Source organism: Gorilla gorilla, chromosome X (assembly GCF_029281585.2).
Source record: "Gorilla gorilla gorilla isolate KB3781 chromosome X, NHGRI_mGorGor1-v2.1_pri, whole genome shotgun sequence".
Lineage (NCBI taxonomy): Eukaryota > Metazoa > Chordata > Mammalia > Primates > Hominidae > Gorilla > Gorilla gorilla.
In genome coordinates, this window is record NC_073247.2 from 131,598,435 (window position 1) to 131,626,038 (window position 27,604).

The 27,604-nt window shown below is 46.4% G+C and overlaps 1 protein-coding gene across 2 annotated transcripts; it reads left to right on the forward strand.

Moving 5' to 3' along the window:
- Nucleotides 1-1,839: 1,839 nt before the first annotated feature.
- AKAP14 (A-kinase anchoring protein 14) lies at nucleotides 1,840-26,716 on the forward strand. 2 transcript variants are annotated; one of them, XM_004064795.3, is made up of 7 exons: nucleotides 1,840-1,958; nucleotides 2,126-2,238; nucleotides 9,207-9,385; nucleotides 9,488-9,579; nucleotides 20,718-20,897; nucleotides 25,915-25,967; nucleotides 26,512-26,716. In XM_004064795.3, exons 3-7 carry the CDS (start codon nucleotides 9,217-9,219, stop codon nucleotides 26,609-26,611), a joined length of 594 nt encoding a protein of 197 aa, XP_004064843.1. In that variant the 5' UTR covers nucleotides 1,840-1,958; nucleotides 2,126-2,238; nucleotides 9,207-9,216; the 3' UTR covers nucleotides 26,612-26,716. The 2 variants fall into 2 exon arrangements, with proteins under 2 accessions (XP_004064843.1, XP_004064842.1); XM_004064794.4 differs by lacking the exon at nucleotides 20,718-20,897.
- Nucleotides 26,717-27,604: the final 888 nt, after the last annotated feature.

The window sequence follows — 27,604 nt, forward strand, 5'->3', positions numbered from 1 at the left end:
AGAGAGAGAGAAAAAGAAAGGCTATCTAATCATTATAGGGAGAGATTATGATGTACCAGGCATTGTTCTTGGTCTTCACATGAATTGCCTGGTTTGATCCCCATAAAATCCCTATTCTGTAGGCATTGTTATTAACCCCATTTTATAGACAAGGGAACTGAGAAAGAAAAATGTTAAATTGTTCCTGAGTGTAAGCTGATAAGCACTATATCTCTTTCATCTTTGATTCATAAAAGACATCTTTGAAAGCTGTAAAAGGAAAATAAAAACTTGGGACCCCAATTCACTCTGCCAAAAGGAAAAAAAATTAAACTGAAAGCTGAGTCATGCAAGAAGCTGCCTTTCCTTTTGTTCCTAAGCAGACAGCTACAAATAACAGGTTAAATATCTCCACCTGTAGCTACTCTATGTTTACCTTATCTTATGTAAAGTGCTGATTTACTGAGCAGGAGACGGATACATAATTGATTCTTCCTCTACCTGCTCTTTTTCTCTTGCAACATGTGGATTCAATCATGTGACCATACCTTCCCTCTCTTCCCTCAAGCTCGCATTTCCCCTTTATTATTATTATTTTTTATTATTGTTATTGTTATTATTTGAGACGGAGTCTAGCTCTTGTTGCCCAGGTTGGAGTGCAGTGGCGCAATCTTGGCTCACTGCAACCTCCACTTCCCGGGTTCAAGCGATTCTCCTGCCTCAGCCTCCCAAGTAGCTGGGATTACAGGTGCCCACCACCATGCCCAGCTAATTTTTGTATTTTTGGTAGAGACAGGGTTTCACCATATTGGCCAGGCTGGTCTCCAACTCCTGATCTCAGGTGATCTGCCTGCCTTGGTCTCCCAAAGTGCTGGGATTACAAGCGTGAGCCACTGCACCTGCCCTTGCATTTCTCCTTTAAATACTGAAGCCTAGGCCGGGCGTGATGGCTCAGGCCTGTAATCCCAGCACCATGAGAGGCCGAGGTGCATGGATCGCCTAAGGTCAAGAGTTCGAGACCAGCCTGACCAACATGGTGAAATCCCGTCTCTATTAAAAATACAAACACTAGCTGGGTGTGGTGGCAGGAGCCTGTAATCCCAGCTACTTGGGAGGCTGAGGCAGCAGAATCGCTTGAACCCGGGAGGCAGAGGTGGCAGTGAGCCAAGATCGTGCCATTGCACTCCAGCCTGGGCAACAAGAGTGAAACTCCATCTCAAACAAACAAACAAACAAAAACCTGAAGCCTGGCCAGGTGCGGTGGCTCATGGCTGTAATCCCAGCACTTTGGGAGGCTGGGGCAGGAGGATAGCTTGAGCTCAGGAGTTCGAGACCAGCCTTGGCAACAGAGCGAGACCTTGTCTGTACAAATAATTTAAAAATTGGCCAAGTGTGGTGGTGGCACACCTATAGTCCCAGCTACCTGGGAGGCTGAGGTGGGAGAATCACTTCAGCCCAGGCAGTGGAGGCTGGGGTGAGCCATGACTGTGCCACTGCATTTCAGCCTGGGTGACAGTGAGACCCTGTCTTTAAATAAATAAATAAATACTGAAGCCCTCAAAGTCATCTTTGGAGAAAGGCACAGACCTGTCTCCCAGACACATCCTTAACCTTGGCAAAATAAACTGGTGAATTGAGACCTGTTTCAGATACTTTTTGGTTTGCAAAGCAATGAAGTACACATGGGAAGTCCTAACCTCAGAATTTGGAAATGAAAAAGTAAAAGCTCAGCCAAAGAAGTCAGCTTTGGGTGTGAGTTTGGGACAGTACTTGCTGTGCCTCAGTCTGTTCAACTGCAATATGCAAATACTAATACCTCATAATGCTATTGTGAGGAGTAAATGACTTCAGACACTGAAGGCTTAACACAGTGACTGGCATAACATAGGGATGCCCAATACATACCAGCTGTGAGGCTTATCACCACTGTTCTTCCTGGCATGGCCCTGTAAGCTCATCTTCGGCTGAAGAGAAGCTAGGTATAGCTACTACAGTTTGGTCCTATTATTGCGGTCAGACAGTTGCTGTGATTGGCTCTCCCCTCCTTCCCTCACCCCCTCCCATCTTACCCTCTGTTATTAACATAAGCAGTCAGAAACATGTAGGCTATGCTTCCCATTGGTTGAAATTGTTGTTTCCTTGGCAGCACTTGCAAACATTCCATCTGGCAATCTGAGAGAAGCTACTGAGAGAATCCTGAGACATCCCCAGCCACCTACCACTGCTCCTGTTCCAAGCAAAGAAGATCTGCTCACTCCGGTACTGGGGATTCTCCGGGGTGGGGGAGTCCACAGAAAGGACTTGCAGTGGTTCTCCCTATTCATCACCCAGACCCCAAACGTTACCATTCCCCCCATCTCTTCCCACCCACCCTGCCTATCTGGCCTCTGAGAAGGGGAGGGGAGGGGAGGGGAGGGGAGGGGAGGACAAGGGAGAGGGAGGGGGAGGGGAGGGGAGCGGAGGGGAGGGGAGAGGAGGGGAGGGAAGGGAAGAAAAATAACTAGGAGATGCCAGTGGGAGGGAGGCTTAAGAATGGTGTGGGCCCACAGACGTGTGAGGGTAAAAATTGAGCTTCTTCCTGGGCACTGCTCCCCATCTTCCCTCTCCTGTTGGAGCACAGGCTCCCCAGGGAAAGTCTTAAGGAGGTCCTTCCATGCATAAAGCACACACCCCATGTGCTTCGTGTTGGAGGTCACAGATTTGACTTCTCATCGATTTATCAATAGGAAATTTGCTGAAAGCAAAGTTACTGAATGTCCAGGTTACCAAATGGGCAATTTTCTTTTCTTTTCTTTCTTTTTTTTTTTTTGAGACAGAGTCTCGCTCTGTCGCCCAGGCTGGAGAGGAGCAGCGTGATCAAGGCTCACTGCAACCTCTGCCTCTGGTTTCAAGTGATTCTCCTGCCTCAGCCTCCCAAGTAGCTGGGACGACAGGCATGCACCACCATGCCTGGCTAATTTTTGTATTTTTAGTAGAGACGGGGTTTTGCCATGTTGGCCAGGCTGGTTTCGAACTCCTGACCTCAGGTAATCCTCCCACACTGGCCTTCCAAAGTGCTGGGATTACAGGTGTGAGCCACCGCGCCCGGCCCCAAATGGACAATTTTCTTTCTTTCTTTTCTTCTTTCCTTCTTTCTCTCTTTCTTTCTTTTCTTTTTTGAGGTGGAGTTGCACTCTGTTGCCCAGGCTGGAGTGAAGTGGTAAGATCTTGGCTCACTGCAAACTCTGCCTCCCGGATTCATGCCATTCTTCTGCCTCAGACCCCCAAGTAGCTAGGACTATAGGCACCCACCACCACGGCTGGCTAATTTTTTGTATTTTTAGTAGAGACGGGGTTTCACTGTGTTAGCCAGGATGGTCTCGATCTCCTGACCTCGTGATCCGCCCGCCTTGGCCTCCCAAAGTGCTGGGATTATAGGTGTGAGCCACTGCGCCCGGCCCAAATGGACAATTTTCTAAAGGATCAAGTTGATATATGGCTACCTCACCAAAGTCTACTGAAGTTACCAATTTACCCAAAAACCTTTGTACAGTTGTCTTTAACTACAGAGTTTATAGCAGGTTGCTCTGGCCAAATTGTCATGGCCTAAGGGCTAGGGAGAGCCAGTTCTCTAGTGTTAAGGACCTTTAGGCTCCTCACTGACCACCCTTTAGCCTCTGGCTGCTCTGGAGTGGGCAACCTGGAAATGCTCTGTGTGCTCTGGCAGATGATCCTGTCTACCTCCAGCTGCAGCAACAAGGAACTGGGGCAGAGGCAAACTGAGCTTAAAAATGCCAACATCAGTCTGGGCAACATACTGAGACCTATAAAATAAATAGCCTGGTGTAGGCAGGACACGGTGGCTCATGCCTGTAATCCCAGCATTTTGGGAGGCCGAGGTGGGCAGATCACCCGAGGTCAGGGATTGAAGACCAGCCTGGCCAACATGGTAAAACCCTGTCTCTATTAAAAATACAAAAATTAGCTGGGCATATTTTTGTATTTACAATACTTTTGTATTTTGTATTTACAATACTTTTGTATTTTGTATTTACACACCTGTAATCCCAGCTACTCAGGAGGCTGAGGCAGGAGAATTGCTTGAACCCAGGAGGCGGACGTTGCAGTGAGCCGAGATTGCGCCATCGCACTCCAGCCTGGGTGACAGAGTGAGACTCTGTCTCAAAAGAAAAAAATAATAGCCAGCTGTGGTGGTATAGGCCTTTAGGCCCAACTACTCAGGAGGCTGAGGTGGGAGGATCACTTGAGCCCAGGAAGTTGAGGCTGCAGCTAGCTGTGATTGCACCACTGTACTCCAGCCCGGGTAACAGAGCAAGACCCTATCTCAAGAGAAAAAAAAAGGAAAACAAAAAGCTAAAATGAACAATAGCCAACATTATTTCAGGGATGTTCAAAGGCTGTCCCAGTGGTTCTTGAACTGATGGCCGTTGGAGCCAGGTTGCCTTTTGCAGTATCTACTACCCCCTGGGATCAATGATGATGTCAAGAAAGGAAACAGAGAGTTGCCCTTTGTCTGGGCGTGGTGGCTCACACCTGTAATCCCAGCACTTTGGAGATTACACCGAGGCAGGTGTATCACCTGAGGTCAGGAGTTCAAGACCAGCCTGGCCAACATGGTGAAACCCCGTCTCTACTAAAAATAACGAAAACTAGCTGGGCATGGTGGCGGACACCTGTAATCCCAGCTACTTGGGAGGCTGAGGCAGGAGAATCACTTGAACCCGGGAGGCAGAGGTTGCAGTGAGCCGAGATTTCGCCATTGCACTCCGGCCTGGGCAACAAGAGTGAAAACTCTGTCTCGAAAAAAAAAAAAAAAGAGTTGCCTTTTGTGAAAGAGGCTCCCAGAGAGAGAGTGGGTCACTGGACTCTAGATGAAAATGTGAGAATAAGGCCAGGCGCGATGGCTCACGCCTGTAATCCCAGCACTTTGGGAGACTGAGGTGGGTGGATCAGGAGGTCAGGAGTTCAAGACCAGCCTGGCCAAGATGGTGAAACCCCGTCTCTACTAAAAATACAAAAATTAGCTGGGCGTGGTGGCAGGTGCCTGTAATCCCAGCTACTCGCGAGGCTGAGGCAGCAGAATTGCTTGAACCCAGGAGGCGGAGGTTGCAGTGAGCGGAGATCGTGCCACTGCCCTCCAGCCTGGGTGACAGAACAAGACTCTGTCTCAAAAAAAAAAAAAAAAAAAAAAAAAAAAGGAAGAAAGAAAATGTGAGAATAGGGCCCTACTGCTCTTTCTGAATCTTGGAGGGAGAAGAGCAGCACAGTTGAGAGCATGGGCTGTGAAGCCAGACACTGTGGGTGTACAGCTCAGTTTCCTCATTTTCACATGGCAGCAACAGGCCCTCTGTTTGTGACTCAGGGCTCCTGTAGGAAACTGTTGGCATATTAAAATGAGGATAGCTGTAGAAGGGTTAAGTAAGGGAATATTTACAAAGGTGTGGCCAGAGTGCAGGGCAACAGAGGAAGGTGCAGCTCCCCAGGGCTAGTAACTGTGGGCCTAAAACGTTGAGGGGAGAGAATGCTTACCCTTACCACACTGGGAAGCTGGGAGAGCGCCGCCCTGAAAGACGCTGGGGACTTCATGCAGCCAGCCATCAGCCAACTCGCAGGGAGAAAACCACCAGGGACATACATTTTGACTTCCTGATCTCCTTATTGTGTGGAACCCCCTAGAAGCCAGAGGGCACCATTTATGGGTGCAGTCAGGTTAGTTTTCCAGGGCAGGAAGCAGGAGGAGATGCAAGGACAGTGGATTTGGAAAGGCAAATGGAAGGTGCCCAGCGCACTCTTTCATAGGGCTGTGATGACAGTTAAATGAAACATAGCACATTAAACACCCCCAAATTGGGAGCTGTTATTTATAGAAAAATAGCTCCATTTGGAGAGAGATACCCACTTTCATGTAGCCCTTCCACTCAATGGAAGGATTGCTTGCAACATACTTATTTTTTATTTTTTGAGACAGCCTTGCTCTGTCACCAGGCTGGAGTGCAGTGACACAATCTCGGCTCACTGCAACCTCTGCCTCCCGAGTTCAAGCAATTCTCCTGCCTCAGCCTCACAAGTAGCTGGGATTACAGGTGCTGGCCACCATGCCAGTCCAACTTTTTTTTTTTTTTTTGAGATGGAGTCTCACTCTCATTGCCCAGGCTGGAGTGCAATGGCGTGATCTGGGCTCACCACAACCTCCGCCTCCCAGATTCAAGCGATTCTCCTGCCTCAGCCTCCCGAGTAGCTGGGATTACAGGCACGTGCCACCACACCTGGCTAATTTTTGTATTTTTAGTAGAGACGGGGTTTTGCCTTGTTGGCCAGGCTGGTCTTGAACTCCTGACCTCAGGTGATCCACCCGCCTCGGCCTCCCAAAGAGCTGGGATTACAGGCATGAGCCACCAAACCTGGCCCAGGCCAATTTTTGTATTTTTAGTAGAGATGGGGTTTCTCCATGTTGGCCAGGCTAGTCTCAAACTCCTCACCTCAGGTGATCTACCCCCCTTGGCCTCCCAAATTGCTGGGATTACAGGCGTGTGCCACTGTGCCCGGCCATGTTTTTTATTTTCTCTGAGACAGGGTCTCGCTCTGTCACTCAGACTGGAGTACAGTGGTGAGATCACGGCTCCCTGCAGCCTCGACCTCCCAGGCTCAAGTGATCCTCCTACATCAGCCTTGTGAGTAGAAAGCTGGGATTACAGGCACACATCACCATGCCTGGCTAATTTTTTAAACTTTTGTAGAGATGGGGCCTTGCTATGTTGTCCAGGCTGATCTCAATCTCCTGCACTTAAGCGATCCTCCCACTTTGGCCTCCCGAAGTGCTGGGATTACAGGCCTGAGCCACTGCACCCGGCCGCCTGTAAGGAATTTAAAGGTGTGCTGGAAGTAAGCAATTTTTCATAAGCAAAGAGACTTAAACAGTAGCAAGAAAAGAAAGGATTTAAGACTCAAGGGAAAAGATGTAAAAAACATTGAAAATGAGCAAAGACTTCTAGCTCTGTGATGGAGCCATCTTTACAGCCCTAGTAACACAAATTTTCACATTGTCAATACATGTTAGAGGCATCTGGAAGATTATAGCTATCATTTATGATAAAAATCTTACTAGAACAGGAACAGACGAATGTTTTCTTGATGTGATACATCTCAAACCACAAACCAGCATCATACTAATGGTGTAACACCAGAAAGCAAGGCCATTAAAGTCAGACACAATAGGAGGATGCTCATTATTTCCACTTTCATTTTACATTTTTCTGGAAGTATTAACCAAAGCTAATACTCATAAGAGATATATACTCCTGGAAAAAAGATGATAAAAGTGATGGTTTATTGGAGATGATATAATTGTATACTGTACTGGAAAAACCCAAGAGAGAGAACTATGAAACCAATATTCCTCTGCTGTAATGCCTCTACTCATTTTAACACTATCTTTATAGGCCAGGTGTGGTGGCTCACACCTGTAATCCCAGCACTTTGGGAGTCCAAAGTGGGTGGATCACTTGAGGTCAGGAGTTCAAGACCAGCCTGGCCAATATGGTGAACCCCCGTCTCTACTAAAACTACAAAAAATTAGCCAGGCATGGTGGCACACGCCTGTAGTCCCAGCTACTCGGGAGGCTGAGACAGGAGAATCACTTGAATCCGGGAGGCGGAGGTTGCAGTGAGCCAAGATTGTGCCATTGCACTCCAGCCTGGGTGACAGAACGAAACTTTGTCTCAAAAAAAAAAACCACTATCTTAGCCGGCGCGCTGGCTCACGCCTGTAATCCCAGCACTTTGGGAGGCCGAGGCGGGTGGATCACCTGAGGTCAAGAGTTCGAGACCAGCCTGGCCAACATGGAGAAACCCCATCTCTACTGAAAATACAAAATTAGCCGGGTGTGGTGGCGCATGCCTCCAATCCCAGCTACTCGGGAGGCTGAGGCAGGAGAATCACTTGAACCCGGATTCTCCCGGGAGGCGGAGGTTGCGGTGAGCCGAGATAGCGCCATTGCTCTCCAGCCTGGGCAACAAGAACAAAACTCTGACTCAAACAAACAAACAAACAAACAAAAAACAAAACACTGTCTTTATACATTTTTTTTTTTTTTTTGAGATGTAGTCTCCCTCTGTAGCGCAGGCTGGAAGGCTGGAGTGCAGTGGTGCGATCTCGGCTCACAGCAACCTCTGCCTCCTGGGTCCCGGTTCAAGCAATTCTCCTGCCTCAGCCTCCTGTGTAGCTGGGATTACAGGCATGAGCCACCATGCCCAGCTAATTTTTGTATTTTTAGTAGAGACGAGGTTTCACCATGTTGGCCAGAGTGGTCTTCAACTCCTGACCTCGTGATCTGCCTGCCTCAGGCTCCCAAAGTGCTGGGATTACAGGCGTGAGCCACCGCGCCGGGCCTTTATATTTCTTTTTAAAAGTTAAGACAGGTTGGGGAGTGGGGAGATCTCACTATGTTGCCCAGGCTGGTTTCAAATTCATAGCCTCAAACTATCCCCCTGCTTCAGCCTCCTGAATAGCTGAGATTACAGGCACATGCCACCACACCCACTTCATTTTAACATCATTTTAAAAGAGCCAGGTGCCCTCAGTTGCTCCTAGCAGGGATTGGGTTTCTTATCAAAGATTCAACTTGGAATCAATATTGCTAGGCACTCCAAAGAAGTGCTACTTTTTTTCTACTACATTTTGATTTAAGTCATTATGGTGTTTTTTTGTTTTTTGTTTTGTTTTTGAGATGGAGTTTTGCTCTTGTTGCCCAGGCTGGAGTGCAATGGCGCGATCTTGGCTCACTGCAACCTCCACCTCCCAGGTTCAAGCAATTGTCCTGCCTCAGCCTCCCGAGTAGCTGGGATTACAGGCGCCCGCCACCACACCCAGCAAATTTTGCATTTTTAGTAGAGACAGGGTTTCACCATGTTGGTCAGGCTGGTCTTGAACTCCTGACCTCAGGTGATCCGCCCGCCTCAGGCTCTCAAGGGCTGGGATTACAGGCGTGAGCCACCGCGCTGGGCCTCATTATGGTTTTGAGAATGTGAGAATCCTTGGTTTTCAGGAAAAGTAGATATCAGCAGCCAGGCACAGGTCTGATTCCTACCCTTAAACCCCTAATCCCCTCCCTAGAGGCAATAACTGCTTCCTGTCTCTTGTGATTCTTCAAGAGATGATCTGTACTTATATGAGTGCGTTCACATGTATGTACACACACAGGCACACAGTAACTTCTTTTTTTCCCCAGGAAAAAGAAAATGAGTGAGACTCAAAATTCAACAAGCCAGAAAGCAATGGATGAGGATAACAAAGCCGCAAGCCAAACAATGCCGAATACACAAGACAAGAACTACGAGGATGAATTGACTCAAGTAGCTCTAGCTCTGGTTGAGGATGTCATCAATTATGCTGTTAAGATTGTGGAAGGTAGTGATCCTGTTTGTTTGGATGCCTAAATAATTGTCTATATAGTCTAAATATAGCACCACACTACCTGGCAACTAACGAATTCACACCTTTTTTTTGCAGAGGAGCGAAACCCTTTGAAAAACATCAAGTGGATGACTCACGGTGAATTCACTGTGGAAAAGGGTCTTAAACAAATTGACGAATATTTTTCGGTAAGTTAGGCCGACCACTCCAGCATGGTACACCAGTGTGAAGAACAATAAAGAGACTCTCAGCAGATCAAAAGTTTGAAGTCTGGAAAATCTAGGAGATGGTATCAAAGGGGGCTGACTAGAATAAGTAAACATCGTCTCCATCTCAGTTCCAAAATCAAGGTGGGATAGTCTTTGAAGGTGAAATGCACAATCACAATCATTTTCCCTATGTCTGTATCATTCTAACCTTACATTTCCCTGGGAAAATTTGCTCTTCCTACTTAAGCAATTTGTCCATGCTGGTGCATTAAATGGGGGCCTAGTGGCCTAAGGAGGGAGATGCTCCTCCAAAATAGGAGTTCTCCACCACCATGATTTTGTTTATTTTTTTTAGAGACAGGGTCCCACTCTGTCACCGAGGCTGCAGTGCAGGGGCTCGATCCTAGCTCCCTGCAGCTTTGAACTCCTGGGCTCAAGCGATCTTCCCACCTCAGCCTTCCAAGTAGACAGGCATGTGTCACCACACCTGGCTAATTTTTATTTTTTTTTTTGTAGAGACAGGGTCTTGCTATGTTGCTCAGGTTGGCCTCGAACTCCTGGCCTCAAGGGATCCTCCTGCCCTGGCCTCCCAAAGTGCTGGGATTACAGGTGTGAGCCATTGCACCCAGCCTCCACCACCAACTTTAGAATGCTCCTGTTAACAGAGGGGATGCAGATGGATCAAAAGACTTTTTGATTTGGCTTTGGAATATATTGCCTGCATAGTAAGATGTACAATCCCATGAATTCCTTTGTTTTTCTGCCCGTGTCTGACTCTGACTTCTTCGTGTGGCAGCTTTGCTGAGAAGGCCCTGGATTACTTTGCGTAACTGGTGAGTGAATAAAGGAGAATGGCTTGGGCTAGGCGCAGTGGTTCACATCTGTAATCCCAGCACTTTGAAATACCAAGACGGGAGAATCAATCATTTGAGCCTAAGAGTTTGAGACAGCCTGGGCAACATAGTGGGACCCCATCTCTATAAAACTAAAAAATTAGGCCAGGCATAGTGGCTCACGCCTGTAAGCCCAGCACTCTGGGAGGCCGAAGTGGGCAGATTACAAGGTCAGGAGTTCAAGTCCAGCCTGGCCAATATGGTGAAACCCCATCTCTATTAAAAATACAAAAATTAGCCAGGCGTGGTGCTGGGCGCCTGTAATCCCAGCTACTCGGGAGGCTGAGGCAGAAGAATCGCTTGAACCCAGGAGGCAGAGGTTGCAGTGAGCTGAGATTACACCACTGCATTCTCAATCCTGGGCGACAGAGCAAGACTCCGTCTCAAAAAAAAAAAATAATAATTAGCCGGGCGTGGTGGTATGCACGTATAGTTCCAGCTACTCAGGAGGCTGAGGTGGGAGGATCACTTGAGCCCAGGAGGTCGAGGCTGCAGTAAGCTGTGATTGCGCCACTGCACTCAGCCTGGGTGACAGACTGAGACCCTGTCTCAAAAAAAAAAAAAAAATGGCTTGAAATCCTTCTCATTGTGCTTCTATGGAACAGAGACCAGTTGAAATTGGTGGAGGCGAACTCCCCTACCCCTGGGAAAAGTTCCAGCTGTCTCTGTTCCCCAGGCCAGCCCCTCAAAGCCTACAGCCCTCAGGGCAGTTTCCCAGGCCTTAGGAAGGCCTGGTCAGGTGTGAAGGAGGAAAAGTCAGGGATTTCTGGCTCCACGCCTTCTATGCTCCAGCGGACACCACTCACCGTTCTCATTAGGAGGGGTATCTTGAGCATAGTGAAGATGAATGGTGCAAGTTATTCTTGAGCCTTCCTGCTGTGGAGCACTTCTCCATTTGGGGTTGGGCAAAGGCCCCTGCCTACTGCACTCAGGGTTCCTGAATCAAACTAGAATGGAACACATAGCAAGTAGGAAAAATTTCCCTTGCAAATCCCACTGATCATTCTGAGTAAAAGGCAAAAGTAAGTCCTGACAATGGTCTACAAGGCCCAATATGATCTGAGTTCCCTTTCCCCTCCCAACTTATGGTTCAGCTGCCATCACTCCTTCCCCCCTCTCACCTTCTTCCCTCGGCCACACTTGCCTCCTTGCCGTTCCTCGACTGCCAGGCATGTTCCCCTGTCAGGACCCTTGCTCTTGCTGTTCCATCTGCCTGGAACCCTCTCCCCGGAACCCTCTTCCCTAAGATGTATACCCATGGCTCACTGCTTTACCTCCCTTCAGATCTTTGTTGAAAACTATCACCTGCTCATTGAGGCTTTTCTTGGACACTTCATCTAAAATCACAACCCTCTCCACTTCTCTGATTCATTTTTCCCTTCGCACTTCTTTCTGCCTACTAGAGTCTATTTACTTGTCCTACTGCCTGTCTTCCACCACCAGACCATATGGTCCATGAAGGCAGATTTCTCTTGACTGCTCTCTTCCCAGCCCCTAGCAATGTCAGGTACACAGATGCTCAATAACTCTATGTTGAATACATGAGCAGATTTATTATTGCATTACCATATTTCTTCACAGATGAAGAGCCAGGTCAAAGGATTTGTCTTACCTATTTCGTAGGGCTGTTGTGAGGATAGAGACAATTAAAAAGTAAATGACTGAAAAGCTAAACATGTTATATTAACTCATGATGTAAAATCGCCCTGTTCCCAGCCCCACTAATGCAGCATGCCTGGCATTTCTTTTTTTTTTTTTTTTTTTTGAGACGGAGTCTCACTCTGTCGCCCAGGCTGGAGTGCAGTGGCGTGATCTTGGCTCACTGCACCCTCCGCCTCCTAGGTTCAAGTGATCCTCCTATCTCAGCCTCCCGAGTAGCTGGGACTACAGGCGTGTGCCACCGTGCTGGCTAATATTTTGTATTTTTAGTAGAGACAGGGTTTCACCATGTTAGCCAGGATGGTCTCGATCTTCTGACCTTGTGATCCGCCTGCCTTGGCCTCCCAAAGTGCTGGGATTACAGGCGTGAGCCACCGCGCCCGGCCCTTCTTTTTTTTTTTTTTTTTGAGACAGAGTTTCACTCTTGTTACCCAGGCTGGAGTGCAATGGTGCGATCTCGGCCTACTGCAACCTCCACCTCCTGGGTTCAAGTGATTCTCTTGCCTCAGCCTCCCGAGTAGCTGGAATTACAGGCACCTGCCACCATGCCAGGCCAATTTATTTTTAATTTTTAATTTTTAGTAGAGATAGGGTTTCACCATTTTGGCCAGGCTGGTCTCGAACTTCTGACCTCAGGTGATCCACCCACATTGGCCTCCCAAAGTGTTGGGATTACAGGTGTGAGCCACTGCACCCGGCCAAAGTGTGAGGCATTTCTGATGGAGAGCTTTTTCAAGCTTATTGCCAGTTTCCCAGGGTCCACTACACATCAGGGGATGGTAAATTAGGAGTTGCCATTTACTGAGCACTGCTATGTGTTAAGCACTGCAGTGCACATCATCATGCATTATCTCGTTTAATCCTCACAACAAAACTGTGTGTGGGTATATCAGTGTACCCATTTAAAAGATGAGAACTTTGCACAAATTGCCCAACCTCTCTCTGATTGAGCAGCAAAACGAAGTTATGATCATATGTCTGTCTGATTTTTTTTTTTTTGTGAGACAGGGCATTGCTCTGTCACCCAGGGCTGCAGTGCAGTGGCACCATCTTGGCTCACTGCAACCTCTGCCTCCTGGGTTCAAGGGATTCTCCTGCCTCAGGCTCCCGAGTAGATGGGACTACAGGTGCATGCTACCATGCCTGTCTAATTTTTGCATTTTTAGTAGAGATGGGGTTTCACCATGTTGGCCAGTCTGGTCTCAAACTCCTGACCTCAAGTGATCTGCCCACCTCAGCCTCCCAAAGTGCTGGGATTACAAGCGTGAGCCACTGTGCCTGGCCTGCTACATTCTTTTTAAAAAATATTTATTTATTTATTTATTTATTGAGACAGAGTCTTGCTCTGTCGCCCAAGCTGGAGTGCAGTGGCGCAATCTCGGCTCACTGCAGCCTCAAACTCCTGGGCTCAAGTGATCCTCCTGCCTCAGCCTCCTGAGTAGCTAGGACTATGGGTACACAGCACCATGGCCGAGTAAATTTTTTATTTTTTTGTAGAGATGAGGTCTCACTTTGTTGCTCAGGCTGGTCTTGAACTCCTGGCCTCAAGTGGTCCTCCTGCCTCGGCCTCCTAAAGTGCTGGGATTACTGCCAGCCACTGGCAGTGGCCACTGCACCCGGTGTGAGCCACTGCACCCAGTCAGTTCTATCTGATATATTCTTTCCACCACAGTAGGAAAAGTATTTTTTTTTCTTATTTGTTTTTTCTCATCAGCTTCTACTGACCCAGGAAAAGTACTTTTGGATGACAAAAATAATGCAGACTTTTATTATCATTTAAAAATACAAATTCAAATGATTTTAAGGTACTACAATGTGAATACGAATAATTAAACCTGGTATCAGAAGGCTGGTACAGGCTGGGCGCGGTGGTTCACGCCTGTAATCCCAGCACTTTGGGAGGGCGAGGCGGGCGGATCACTTGAGGTCTGGAGTTTGAGAACAGCCTGGTCAACATGGTGAAACCCTGTCTCTACAAAAATACAAAAAAATTAACTGGGTGTGGTAGTGTGTGCCTGTAATCCCAGCTGCTTGGGAGGCTGAGGCAGGAGAATCACTTGAACCTGGGAGGCGGAGGTTGCAGTGAGCTGAGATCGCGCCACTGCACTCCAGCCTGGGCAACAGAGTGAGACTCTGTCAAAAAAAAAAAAAAAAAAAAAGAAGAAGGATGGTATAGGATGGTATAGTTGTGGGGAGGGAACACTTACACATTGCCAATGGCAAAGTTGGTTCATTCTCTTCAGGAACACAGTCTGGCAACAGGAATATACAAATGGGTTCCTTATAAAAGAAAAATCAGAGAATGCCCATCACCTCAGAGAGTTAAAATTACTTTTATAATAAAAAAAAGACATCACTATAAAAAATGCCCAGTGAGCAAAAAGATACAAATTAGAAAATGAAATTACCCAAAATACCCATTTCTATTACCCCAAAGGTCACTTACCATGGATAACAGTTTTGTGCATATACTTTTTTTTTCATTGTTTTTTGCCTTGTGCATATACTTCTATGTGTCTGTTGATTGTGAGTGTCCAGTAGTATGTAGCTGGCTAAGCCATCCATGATCAAGTAGTACAGTGAGATACTGTTTCCTGGAACTGAGTATATGAAGCAGTATCATGTAAAAATCACAAAACACACTCACTGCTGATACATAAAAGTCTGCTGCCTGCACACGGATAAAAATGGGAGGAGATTCGCCTGATGAAAATAGTTAAATTTAATGTCATGTGTAAGGCTGCCTTCATTCACAAAAGGGGGGAAAAATCCACTAAGAGCCAAGCTGAGAAGAAGAAACTCTTAGAACTGAGGCTTCTAGTGGGGTGGAGAAAGCACTGAGTGGGCTGCTCAGGAGTCCTGGGTACCAGTCCCAGTTTATTGTGTTAGACTGTCCCTACCTACTTCTAGGCCCTGGTATCCTCATCTGCAAAGTGAAGGGCTGCATTAGATTATCTCTAGCGACCTATTCAATGTTATAAAGTCTGTGATTGTGTGACAGATTAAACATTAGGGCTAGAAAAGTATATTGAGTAATATAGAACAGTTGAAAAAAAAGGCATGCTCTGGCTGGGTGCGGTGGCTCATGCCTGTAATCCCAATACTTTGGAAGGCCGAGGCAGGTGGATCACCTGTGGTCAGGAGTTTGAGACCAGCCTGGCCAACATGGTGAAACTCCGTCTCTACTATATGTGCTGCCGAAGCGAGCACAGAAACTCCGTCTCTACTAAAGATACAAAAATTAGCCAGATGTGGTGGTGCACACCTGTAATCCCAGCTACTCAGGAGGCTGAGGCAGAAGAATCACTTGAACTCGGGAGACGGAGGTTGCAGTGAGCCGAGATAACGCCACTGTACTCAAGCCTGGGTGACAGAGCAAGACTTCATCTCAAAAACATAAAAAAAAAAAAGAGGCATGCTCCAATGAGCCATAAGGGGTTGACTGTTGGGCCCCTTCATTAAAAGGAGTAATGATTTTGGGGCCAGGCGCGGTGGCTCTTGCCTATAATCCCAGCACTTTGGGAGGCCGAGGCATGCGGATTACCTGAGGTCAGGAGTTCAAGACCAGCCTGGATCTCTACTAAAAATACAAAAATTAGCTGGGCGTGGTGGTGAGCACCTGTAATCCCAGCTACTCAGGAGGCTGAGGAAGGAGAATCGCTTGAACCCAGGAGGCGGAGGTTGCAGTGTGCCGAGATCACGTCACTGCACTCCAGCCTGGAAGACAGAGAGGGACTCCGTCTCAAAAAAAAAAAAGGAAGGAATAATGACTTTGGGAGGCCGAGGCCAGTGGATCAGTTGAGCCTAGGAGTTTGAGACCAGCCTGGGCAATATAGGGAGACTGTCATCTCTACAAAAAATATAAAAATTAGCCAGGTGTGGTGGTGCATGCCTGTATGTAGTCTCAGCTACTTGGGAGGCTGAGGCGGGAGGGTCACTTAAGCCCGGGAAGGTTGAGGCTACAATGAGCCATGATCGTGCCACTGCACTCCAGCCTAGGTGACAGAGTAAGACCCTGTCTCAGAAAAAAGGAATAATGATACATGAAAGAATACACAGCTCCTGATCTCAAGGAATCTCGAGTCCAGTGCTCTTCTCTGGACTGAAACAGCCAATTGGGTACAAGTCTGAAATAAGCCGAGGCAAAAGGCCAGCCTACATTTTTTTTAAAGGAGGGCCTGAAATCTTTTTGATGTCTCCTGTACTCCCTCTCCACATTACTGGGACTTGTTAGACTCTCACAATTCCTTCCTTCTGTGAACCTTCATCTTAATTCAGGCTCTTCTTTGATTCAGAAGCTTCTGGTGCCCCGAGAGCCAGCCCAAGGAAGTTCAGTTGAATTGAATTTGTTGAATACCTGTGAAATCTAAGGCCCTGTGCCAGGAATCAGGGATGCATTTTGACTTCTGTGGGCCCTAGGCACTCTTCCCTTTGTAGGCCCCTTTCTCCTTCAAAATATGAAAAAATTAAAGACAGCACTGGTATAAAGATGAATATAATCATGACCCTAAAATTCATATATTCTTCTTCTTTTTTTTGAGACAGAGTTTTGCTTTTGTTGCCCAGGCTGGTGTGCAATGGTGCAATCTCGTCTCACCACAATCTCCGCCTCCCGGGTTCAAACGATTCTCCCGCCTCAGCCTCCCAAGTAGCTGGGATTACAGGCATGCGCCACCACGCTGGGCTAATTTTGTATTTTTAGTAGAGACTGGATTACTCCACGTTGGTCAGGCTGGTCTCGAACTCCCGACCTCAGGTGATCCGCCCTCCTCGGCCTCCCAAAGTGCTGGGATTACAGGCGTGAGCCACTGTGCCCGGCCTTTTTCTTCTAATTTTAAAAGAAATGAACACATTTTTTTTTGTGGGCCCTAGGTATTGAGCTTACTATGCCTTACAGATAAGTCAGCCCTGTTAGAAATGTTTTAATATTGGCCGGGCATGGTGGCTCATGCCTGTAATCCCAACAGTTTGGGAGGCCGAGGTGGGCAGATCACTTGAGGTCAGGAGTTCAAGATCAGCCTGACCAACATGGTGAAACCCTGTCTCTACTAAAAATACAAAAATTAGCTGGGTGTGGTGGTGGGCGCCTGTAATCCCAGCTACTCAGGGAAGCTGAGGTGGGAGAATTGTTTGAACTTGGAAGGCGAAGGTTGCAGCGAGCCGAGATGGTGCCATTGCAGTCCAGCCTGGGTGACAGAGCGAGACTCTGTTTCAAAAAAAAAAAGAAAAGAAAAGAAATTTTTTAATATGGAGACTACAATGCAGACAGTTCCTTATGGCTGTACTATGCGGGGATGTCTCAAGTGCCATAAGACAGGCAGAAAACAAGTTCCACCAGTGTTCAAAGGGAAAGGGTGTGAAGTCACATCTGGTTGGAAGAGGGATCAGAAAGACTTCTTGGAGGTGCTAGTTTTAAGGAAAACAGAATTTATCAAGTAGATGATAGAGAGAAGCTTCTCAAGAAATGACAACAGCTGGATCAAAAGCATGGTGTAAACATGGGGAATAGTGCTAGTTATAGTTTGATGGGAATATGAGCATTTTGTTGAGAAAAGTGTGACATGAAACTTGTTTTTTTTTTTTCTGAGACAAGGAGTTGCCCAGCCTGGAGTGCAGTGGCACGATCATAGCTCACTGCAGTCTTAAATTCCTGGGCTCAAGCGATCCTCCTGCCTCAGCCTCCCAAAGTGCTGGGATTACACCACGCCTGGCCATTGTGGGAAGTCTTAAATGACACAGTGAAACATTTTCATTTTGTTTGGCAGGCAATGGGGGAGCTGCTGGAGGTTGCTTTTTTTCTTTTTTTTTTTCTGAGATGGAGTTTCGCTCTTGTCGCCCAGGCTGAAGTGCAATGGCGTGATCTCAGCTCACTGCAACCTCCGCCTCCTGGGTTCGAAGGATTCTCATGCCTCAGCCTCTCAAGAAGCTGGGATTACAGGCGCCCACCACCATGCCCGGCTCATTTTTGCATTTTCAGTAGAGACGGGGTTTCACCATGTTGGCCGAGCTGGTCTCGAACTCCTGACCTTAAGTGATCTGCCTGCCTCAGCCTCCCAAAGTGCTGGGATTACAGGCGTGAGCCACTAAGCTTGCGCCTGGCCCACGGGAGGTTTTTGAGCTGATCAGCTATGACTGAAGCTGTGCTTAAGGAAAATAACTCTGGCTTCATTGTGGGTGGGGGATTGGAGAAGTGAGGTTGAGGACAATGGAGTCTGGATAGGTTATTGCCTAAGTCCAGGTGAGAAACACTAAGAGCTGAAGTAGACCAGTGGCAGTGGGACTGGAGAAGAATGGATAGATTTGAGACACATTTCAGGTAGAATAGATATGATCGAAGGTTAATAAAAAATGGATTAAGGAAGGAAGGAAAGAAGGAAAGAAGAACTGAATGAATGCTACTTTTTTTTTTTTTGAGATGGAATTTCACTCTTGTAGCCCAGGCTGGAGTGCAATGGCATGATCTTGGCTCACTGCAACCTCCTGACTTCAAGTGATCCGCTCACCTCGGCCTCCCAAAGTGCTGGCATTACAGGCGTGAGCCACTGTGCCCAGCCTAAATGCTACTTTCAATAATGTAGTTAACCTTAGTTGTGTACAGTTGGCTCTCCATATCTGCAGGGGAATACGTTTTCAGACCCTCCATGCATATCAAAATCCACGTGCGCTCAAGTCCCTTAGTCGTCCCCCCATCCATGGATGTAACCAACTGTGGATTGAAAAGGTTGGCCCTATGTATTAGAATCCGCAGCGGTGGGACTGTATTCCCATCTCAACTCCAAGAATAGGCCCAGACAAAGGAGACATTCCAAGGAAGATTTTGTTTCTCAACTCTCATCACTACGAAGATTTGTGCCTTGAAAGGGGGAAGCGCCTGGGAGTGGTGGCTCATGCCTGTAATCCCAGCACTTTGGCAGGCTGAGGCGGGTGGATTGCTCGAGCCCAGGAGTTCAAGGCCAGCCTGGACAACATAGCAAGACCTGGTCTCTAAAATAAATAAATAAATAAATAAATAAATAAATAAAATAAAATAAAATAAAATTTTAAAAAGAAAGGGGGAAGCTTCTCCAAGGGTGCAAACAAGGAATCCCTCCTTTCTGTAGGATGTGGATTATTCTATTGCCTCCCTGAACTTATTTTATATACCACCTATGGCTACAATTAAGTGAGTTGGATTTTCACAAATGGCTAAAGCCAGCCTCATTACTTTCCAGTCACACATTTAGGTCTCCTGGGATGAGCAGAACAAGTGTTCTAATCACTTTCTAATTATTTTCCAATTAATTGAACCTGCCTCCTGTGAGGGGGTCTGAAGCAACATCTGTGTGTATGTACACGTAGACATTGAAGGGTGTGCCTTGCTGGGCATGGTGGCTCACACCTGTAATCCCAGCACTTTGGGAGGCCAAGGCAGGTGGAACACTTGAGCTCAGGAGTTTGAGATCAGCCTGGGCAACATGGCGAAACCCCATCTCTACCAAAAATACAAAAATTAGCTGGGCGTGGTGGCTCATGCCTGTAATCCCAGCTACTCGGGAGGCTGAGGCAGGAGAATCGCTTGAACCCAGGAGGCAGAGGTTGCAATGAGCCAAGATCACGCCACTGCACTCCAGCCTGGGTGAAGAAGTGAGGCTCTGTCTCAATCAATCAATCAATCAATCAGTCAATCAATGTGTGTCCCTACAGTCCAAGGCTCAATCTCAACTGATGTTTGCATTCTTCACTTGTTTCATTTCAGCTTAACCTTTTCTCTCCTCCACCCATGGTGATAATTGGGAGCTGACCCTAGTTTGACCCCAATAAAAAATATTAGGAGTGGCCAGGTGCGGTGGCTCACACCTGTATTCCCAGCACTTTGGGAGGCCAAGGTGGGTAAATCGCTTGAGGTCAGGAGTTTGAAACCAGCCTGACCAACATGGTGAAACCCCGTCTCTACTAAAAATACAAAAAGAATTAGCCGGGCTTGGTGGCATACGCCTGTAATCCCAGCTACTTGGGAGGCTGAGGCAGGAGAATCGGTTGAATCTGGGAGGCACAGGTTGCAATGAGCCGAGATCATGCCACTGCACTCCAGCCTGGGCAACAGAGAGAGACTCCATCTCAAAAAAAAAAAAAAAAAAAAAAATAGGAGCGGACTCCAGAACAGAGCTCTAACCCTGACTGTTACATGCCACACTTGTCCTTTATTTTTATTTATTCGTTTTTTTAGGGATAGGGTCTTGCTCTGTCACCCAGGCTGGAGTGTAGTGGTGCGATCACAGCTCACTGCAGCCTCAAACTCCTGGACTCGGGCAATCCTATTGCCTCAGCCTCACCAGTAGCTGGGATTATAGGTGCGTGCCACCATGTCTGGCTAATTTTTAAATTTGTTTTGTAGAGATAGGGTCTTGCTACATTGCCCAGGCTGGTCTGGAACTCCTGGGCTCAAGCAATCCTCCTGCCTCGGCCTCCCAAAGTGCTGGGATTACAGGCATGAGCCACTGCACCCAGCCATGCTGCATTTATCTACAGGACTTGAACAGAAGGCTTTTCTTTTTCTGTGTGCTTTTTCTTTTTTCTATGAAACAGAAGTGTGTTTCTAAAAAATGCTGGGCACATGGCGTAGAGTTTGTAGAGAGGAAAGACTTAATTCACAGCTTCCTCTACATCTACTATGTACACTGGAGTATCTCAACTGCTGACCTACCCGTAGCACGAATCTCTGCTGGTACCTACTTCACCATGAAGGTCTCCAAAACCAAACCGCCGGTAAGTTCTTCTTTTTCTCCCTTCAGTGAGGCTTCAGTGAGAATGGAGACTTCTCTTGTCAAGGTCATCAATAACCCCATTTTTACAAAATTTAATAGTCATACTTCTGTCCTCATCTTACTGGCCTATGCACGGCACTTGCCAAAACTGATCACTCCCCGCTCCATGAAACTTTCCATTTGGCTTCTAGAACAACATACTTTCCTGATTTTCCTCCTGCCTCACTGACCATTCCTTCACAGTCCGTCTCTACTGGTAGTTTCCCTGCCTCATACCAACCTCTTCATGTTGGAATGTCCTGAAACTCAGGCCTTGGACCTCTTCTCTAATACTCAGTTCTGTGGTTATCTCTTCCAGTCTCATAGCTTTAAATGCCACCTAGAGCTTATGATCCCCAAATTTGTATCTCTAGCACAGACCCGTCCCACGTGGATGTTTAATAAACATCTAATTTATTGTATGTAAAACTGAACTTCTGATTTTCCCTTCCAAGCCTATCTACTTGCAGTCTTCATCTTAGTTAATAGCCAAAATCCTTGGTGTCATCCTTGACTCTTCTCTCATATCCCTCATCTAATCCATTAGGAAATCCTATTGGCTCTACTTTCAAAAATATATCCAGAATCCAACAATTTTTTTTTTTTGAGACAGAGTTTCACTCGTATTGCCCAGGCTGGAGTGCAGTGGCACGATCTTGGCTCACTGTAACCTCCACCTCCTGGGTTCAAGTGATTCTCCTGTCTCAACCTCCCAAGTAGCTGGGATTACAGTCGTGCGCCACCATGCCTGGCTGGTTTTTGTATTTTTAGTAGAGATGGGGTTTCACCATGTTGGCCAGGCTGCTCTCGAACTCCTGATCTCAAGTGATCCACCCACCTTGGCCTCCCAAAGTGCTGGGATTACAGGCGTGAGCCACCGCGCCCGGCCCCCACAAACAATTTCTGACTACTTCACTTCTATCATCCTGGTCCAAGACACCATCTTCTCTCACCAAGATTATGTCAATAGCCTCCTAATCAGTCTCTCTGCTTCCACCCTTGCCCTCATCATGTCTGTTTTCAATGTTGCAGGCAGCCTGAATGAGTCTTGTAAAACAAATTTTTCTTTTTCTTTCTTTTTTTTAAGAGATGGTGTCTTGCTTTGTTACCCAGGCTGGTCTTGAACTCCTGGCCTCAGGCTATCCTCCTGCCTCAGCCTCTCAAAGTGCTGGACTTACAGGTGTGAACCACCACGCCCAGCTGTAAAACAAATTTGTCACTTTTGTGTTTAAAATTTTCCAAAAGTGCTTCTCAAACTTCTCTTTTTTTTTTTAAGACAGAGTCGCTCTGTCATCCAGGTTGGGGCAGAGTGGTACAATCAGAGCTCACTGAGGCCTTGACATCCCAGGCTCAAGTGATCCTCCCACATCAGCCTTCCTTGTAGCTGGGACTACAGGTGCACACCACCATGCCCAGCAAACTTTGTGCTGGGATTACAGGCGTGAGCCACCACACCCAGCTGTAAAACAAATTTCCGTCACTCCTCTGTTTTATCTATATCTGTCTGCCTATCTATCTATCTATCTATCTATCTATCTATCTATCTATCTATCTAATCTATCTATCTACTTATTGAGACAGGGTCTCACTTTGTCACCCTGGCTGGCGGGCAGTGGCATGATCAGGGCTCACTGCAGCCTCTACTTCTTGGGCTCAAGCCATCCTCCTGCCTCAGCCCCCCAAGTATGGGACTACAGGCATGCACCACCACGCCTGACTTTTTTTTTTTTTTTTTTTTGAGTTTTTGTAGAGACAAGGTCTTGCTATGTTGCATAGGCTGGTCTTGAACTCCTGAGCTCAAGTGATCCACCCAGCTTAGCCTCCCAAAGTGCTGGGATTACAGGCGTGAGCCACCGCACCTGGCCCATTCTTCTGTTTAAAACTTTCCAAGGGCAGGCGCGGTGGCTCACGCTTGTAATCCCAGCACTTTGGGAGGCTTACGCAGGCAGATCATGAGGTCAGGAGTTCAAGACCAGCCCGACCAACATGGTGAAACCCCATCTCTACTAAAAATACAAAAATTAGCCGGGCATGGTGGCACATGCCTGTAATCCCAGCTACTCAGGAGGCTGAGGCAGCAGAATTGCTTGAACCCAAAAGGCGGAGGTCACAGTGAGCCGAGATTGCGCCACTGCACTCTAGCCTGGGTGACAGAGCGAGACTCCGTCTCCAAAAAAAAAAATTAAAAAAAAATAATAAAAATAAAAATTAAAAAAAATAGATAAACTTTCCAAAAGTGCTTCTCAAAATTTAAAGTGCTGGCAGGGCATGGTAGCTCATGCCTGTAATCCCAGCACTTTGGGAGGCCGAGGTGGACAGATCACCTGAGGTCAGGAGTTCAAGACCAGCCTGGCTAACATGGTGAAACCCCGTTTCTACTAAAAATACAAAAATTAGGCCGGGCACGGTGGCTCATGCCTGTAATCCCAGCACTTTGGGAGGCCAAGGCGGGCGGATCACCTGAGGTCGGGAGTTCCAGACCAGCCTGACCAACACCCTGTCACTACTAAAAGTACAAAATTAGCCAGGCGTGGTGGCTCGTGCCTATAATCCCAGTAACTCGGGAGGCTGAGGCAGGAGAATTGCTTGAACCCAGGAGGTGGAGGTTGCGGTGAGCCGAGATCATGCCATTGCACTCCAGCCTGGGTACCAAGAGCGAAACACCATTTCAAAAAAAAAAGAAAAACACAAAAATATAGCCGGGTCTGGTGGCTCATGCCTGTAGTCCCAGCTACTTGGGAGGTTGAGGCAGGAGAATGGCTTGAACCCAGGAGGTGGAGGTTGCAGTGACCAAGATGATGCCATTGTACTCCAGCCTGGGTGACAGAGTGAGATTCCATCTCAAAAAAAAAAAGAAAGAAAGAAAGAAAGAAATTTAAAGTTTGTACAAATTACTTAGGGATCTTGTTAAAATGAAGAATCTGATTCAGCAGGTGTGGGGTAGGGATTCAGATTCTGCATGACTAACAAGCTCGCAGACCATGCTGAGGCTGCAGGCCTAGAGACCAGCTTTCAGTAGTAAGGGCCTACAAGGCCCTGTGTGATCTGGTCCCTTGTTACTTGTGCTTTCCCACTACTCCTTCCCTCTCACTGTGCTCTGGCCATTCTGATCTTGCTTCTCCTCAAATAAGTCAGGTATAGTCCTGCCTCAGGGCCTTTGCACTTGCTTTTTCTTTTGACTAGAACACTCTCCCCTAGGCATGTGAATTGCCTGCTCCCTCACCTCCTCTTTCACTCACTTTCCTATGCTTTTTCTCCATAGCACTTACCACCTTTTCATATTCTATATAATTGTTTTTGTTTTGTTTTGTTTTGTTTTTTTAGATGGAGTCTCGTTCCGTCTTCTAGGCTGGAGTACAGTGGCACAATCTCGGCTCACTGCAACCTCTGCTTCCTGGGTTTGAGTGATTCTCCTGCCTCAGCCTCCTGGGTAGCTGGGATTACAGGCACATGCCACCACACCCAGCTAATTTGTGTACTTTTAGTAGAGATGGGCTATCACCATGTCGGCCAGGCTGGTCTGGAACTCCTGACCTGAGGTGATCCATCTGCCTTGGCCTCCCAAAGTGCTGGGATTACAGGCATGAGCCACCACACCCAGCCCTGTAATTGTTTTATTATTGTCTATTCCCTCCATCAGAATGTAAACTCCATAAAGGCTGGGATTTTTGTCTTCCTGTAAAACAAGGCCTGGCAAATAGTAGGCACTCAATAAATACTTGAAGGAATGATTGCTGGTATCCACGAGGTAGACCATGAATAAGAAATATGTTAACTTGATAGCTGGTGTGAAAAGAGCCAAAATAACATCCATGAATCTAGGGGAAGGGTCGTCAGAGGAGCAGGGCTGGTACCAAGCATAGTGCCTGAAACATAACAGACATAAACATTTTATTTCCTCTTTGCCTTCCCATCCTTTCCCAAAAGTTATTTGCACCTTGGCCTGATGTTAAGATTTTGTATATGACCACACAGTCAGTGAGCCAACTATGTCCTATATTCATCCTATCCTAGTACAAATGTGCCTATTCAGAGCGTTTGGAACCTGCAGTAATCTAAAGAGGTGCAATATGCGGAGATCTTACTTCTGGTCATATATCCCTCTACCAGCTGTCTTGCTAATTGGCCAGGTCAGAGGTCAGGAAATGAGACTGGTGGAGGGGAACAAGACTACACCAGAGACCACACAGAGAGAGGTCTTGGGAGAATGGCTCTTGCTCAAAATTCCAAGTATAATTTTGGAGGCGAGGATGGGAGGGACTACGGAGACAATATTACAACCTACATGTTTATGCTGCTTTAAAAATGTTTCACACCTTTTCATCTATATTAATTCATTCTCATGCCATTCCTAAGAGGTAGAGATTGTCAGTTGAGTAAAGTGGAGCATGTAAAGAAGGTTAATGACTTACACTCCTATTAATGAGGAGCACAAGCCTGTCCCAAGTTATTTCCAATATTGTAAAGATTCTTAAGGTATTTGTTGTCAAAAAGATATTTTGGGGAACACAGGTTTAAAATGACAAAAAACTATCACCTATAGATTCCCAATTCATAAGCAAGATGAATTCTAGAACTTCAAAAGTATGCATATGGGCAAGTGTAGGGAAGTAAGGAATTAAGTTTGTACGATTGGGCTGGGCGTGGTGGCTCACGCCTGTAATCCCAGCACTTTGGGAGGCCGAGGTGGGTGGATCACCTGAGGTCAGGAATTCGAGACCAGCCTGAGCAACAAGGTAAAACTCCGTCTCTACTAAAAATAAAAAAAATAGCTGGGTGTGGTGGCGGGCGTCTATGATCCCAGCTACTCAGGAGGCTGAGGCAGGAGAATCACTTGAACCCAGGGGGCGGAGGTTGCAGTGAGCTGAGATTGCGCCACTGCACTTACACCTGGGAGACAGAGCAAGACTCCATGTTGAAAAAAACAAAAAGAGTTGGTATGACTGGTCTGGGCTAACAGTTGTGCTTCTCTTTTTTAGGATGCACCCATTGTTGTTTCTTATGTAGGTGACCACCAAGCATTAGTTCACAGGTAATGAACATTTGGAGGTTTGTTTTAAAAGGGTGGGAGAAAGGTCATCACACTCCAGGAATCCAGCAGTTGCGCAACAACAGATAGTTCATGTAATGGTCACTTTTCTTCTTTGGACCACCAAGCCCCTTAGAATGGGCTGAAACTGTTCTAGAAAATTATTTTTCTTAGTGTCTGGTTTTTCATTCATTATAAGCTTGAGGATTAGTTGCTGGAGTGGGGTAGAGGCAAAGTGGGTCATGTCTATTGTTTCTAAGGAAAACTTCAATATCACATAAAATTAACTCATGTATAATAATCCCTTTTATAGCAGCTCTCTTAAAGTATCTTTACATATAAGCTCATGAATCCTTTCATTGACTGGGCTTAAGAAACAGTAAAGGATAGACATAGAGAACCTTAGCTACCTCCCCTCCCCCGCCAATAAAAGAGGCTTCTTGCTTACTAGGAATATAAAAGAGTAAATAGGGAATCCCCTTTGTTTGATTTTAAAAGCTTTTGATTTAAAAATACTTTAAAAGTGTTTGTTTTTCTTCCTTTGTAGACCAGGAATGGTTCGCTTTCGAGAAAACTGGCAGAAGAATCTTACTGATGCCAAATATAGTTTCATGGAGTCATTCCCCTTCTTATTCAATCGTGTCTGATACTTACAGGATGTCTTAGGATTGTTTTTCTCATCAGGATACATTAAAAATACAATACAGCACGTCAAACCACAGAATATTTATTAATAAACTTGTGGCACACAATCCAGCTGTATTTTTTTGCATTCATTCATTTTCCATTCTGCAACCTCCATCACATTAGCAGAGTAACCAGTAAGTTGTTTTCTATTTTCTAAAGTATTTTTTTCTATCACTATATGTATCACTTCTGAGTCTTACAGGTATAGAGCTGAGTTTAGAGAGTTGCTAAAATTCACCTATTGGACCAAACTAAGGTTGGTACTTGGCTGTTTGTTCCCCATCTGAGCCTAAGTCTCCAGCTCAGACACATCTCTTTATGGGCACAACTGGGAACAACAAAATGGCAACAGTTCTACAGCTCATAATATAACCAGTCTGAAGGGTTCCCCTACTCACAGACCCCTTCATTTACTGGGAGTTAAGCCTCACTGCTAAATAATATATTTTGAAACTGGAAAACTGGGCATGCTGCCTTCCACAATACACCACTATACTCATGATTGCAGGAGGGTGGCTTGGGGACTAGGGGCAATGACACGGGAAGGATACAATCATTGCCCTTACTTATCTTTGATCTTCTTCCCATCCTCACACTGAATAATCACTTGTTCCTACCTTCCCTGTGAACCTCTCTTGCCTGGCTGCAAAATTTTAAGACACCAAAGACAAAATTACATTATGCTCTGAGTGATTACTTACAAGTACATCAGAATATTTACTTACATAGAAAAGCACTGGAAAGGAGGAACACAAAATATGAAAGACAATTGATATGGTACTGAAATTTTTCTTTTTTAACTGTTAGATATTTGTGCAATAAATAAAAAAGGAGGGAAAACCATATCAGAGCAATAGGCAAGGAGGTGGCAAACTAGATAAGTCTCCTTGGAGAACAAAAAATATATTTAAAATACAATAGCCCTACTACAACTGATTTATGGCTCAGGTGAC

Excerpts from the sequence above, each read along its gene's own strand:
- AKAP14 (XM_004064795.3), top strand. The coding sequence starts at position 9,217 with ATGAGTGAGACTCAAAATTCAACAAGCCAGAAAGCAATGGATGAGGAT. Across the intron at positions 9,580-20,717 it reads AAATTGACGAATATTTTTCG|AAGTGTGTTTCTAAAAAATG; the intron begins GTAAGTTAGGCC and ends TCTATGAAACAG. Across the intron at positions 25,968-26,511 it reads CACCAAGCATTAGTTCACAG|ACCAGGAATGGTTCGCTTTC; the intron begins GTAATGAACATT and ends CTTCCTTTGTAG.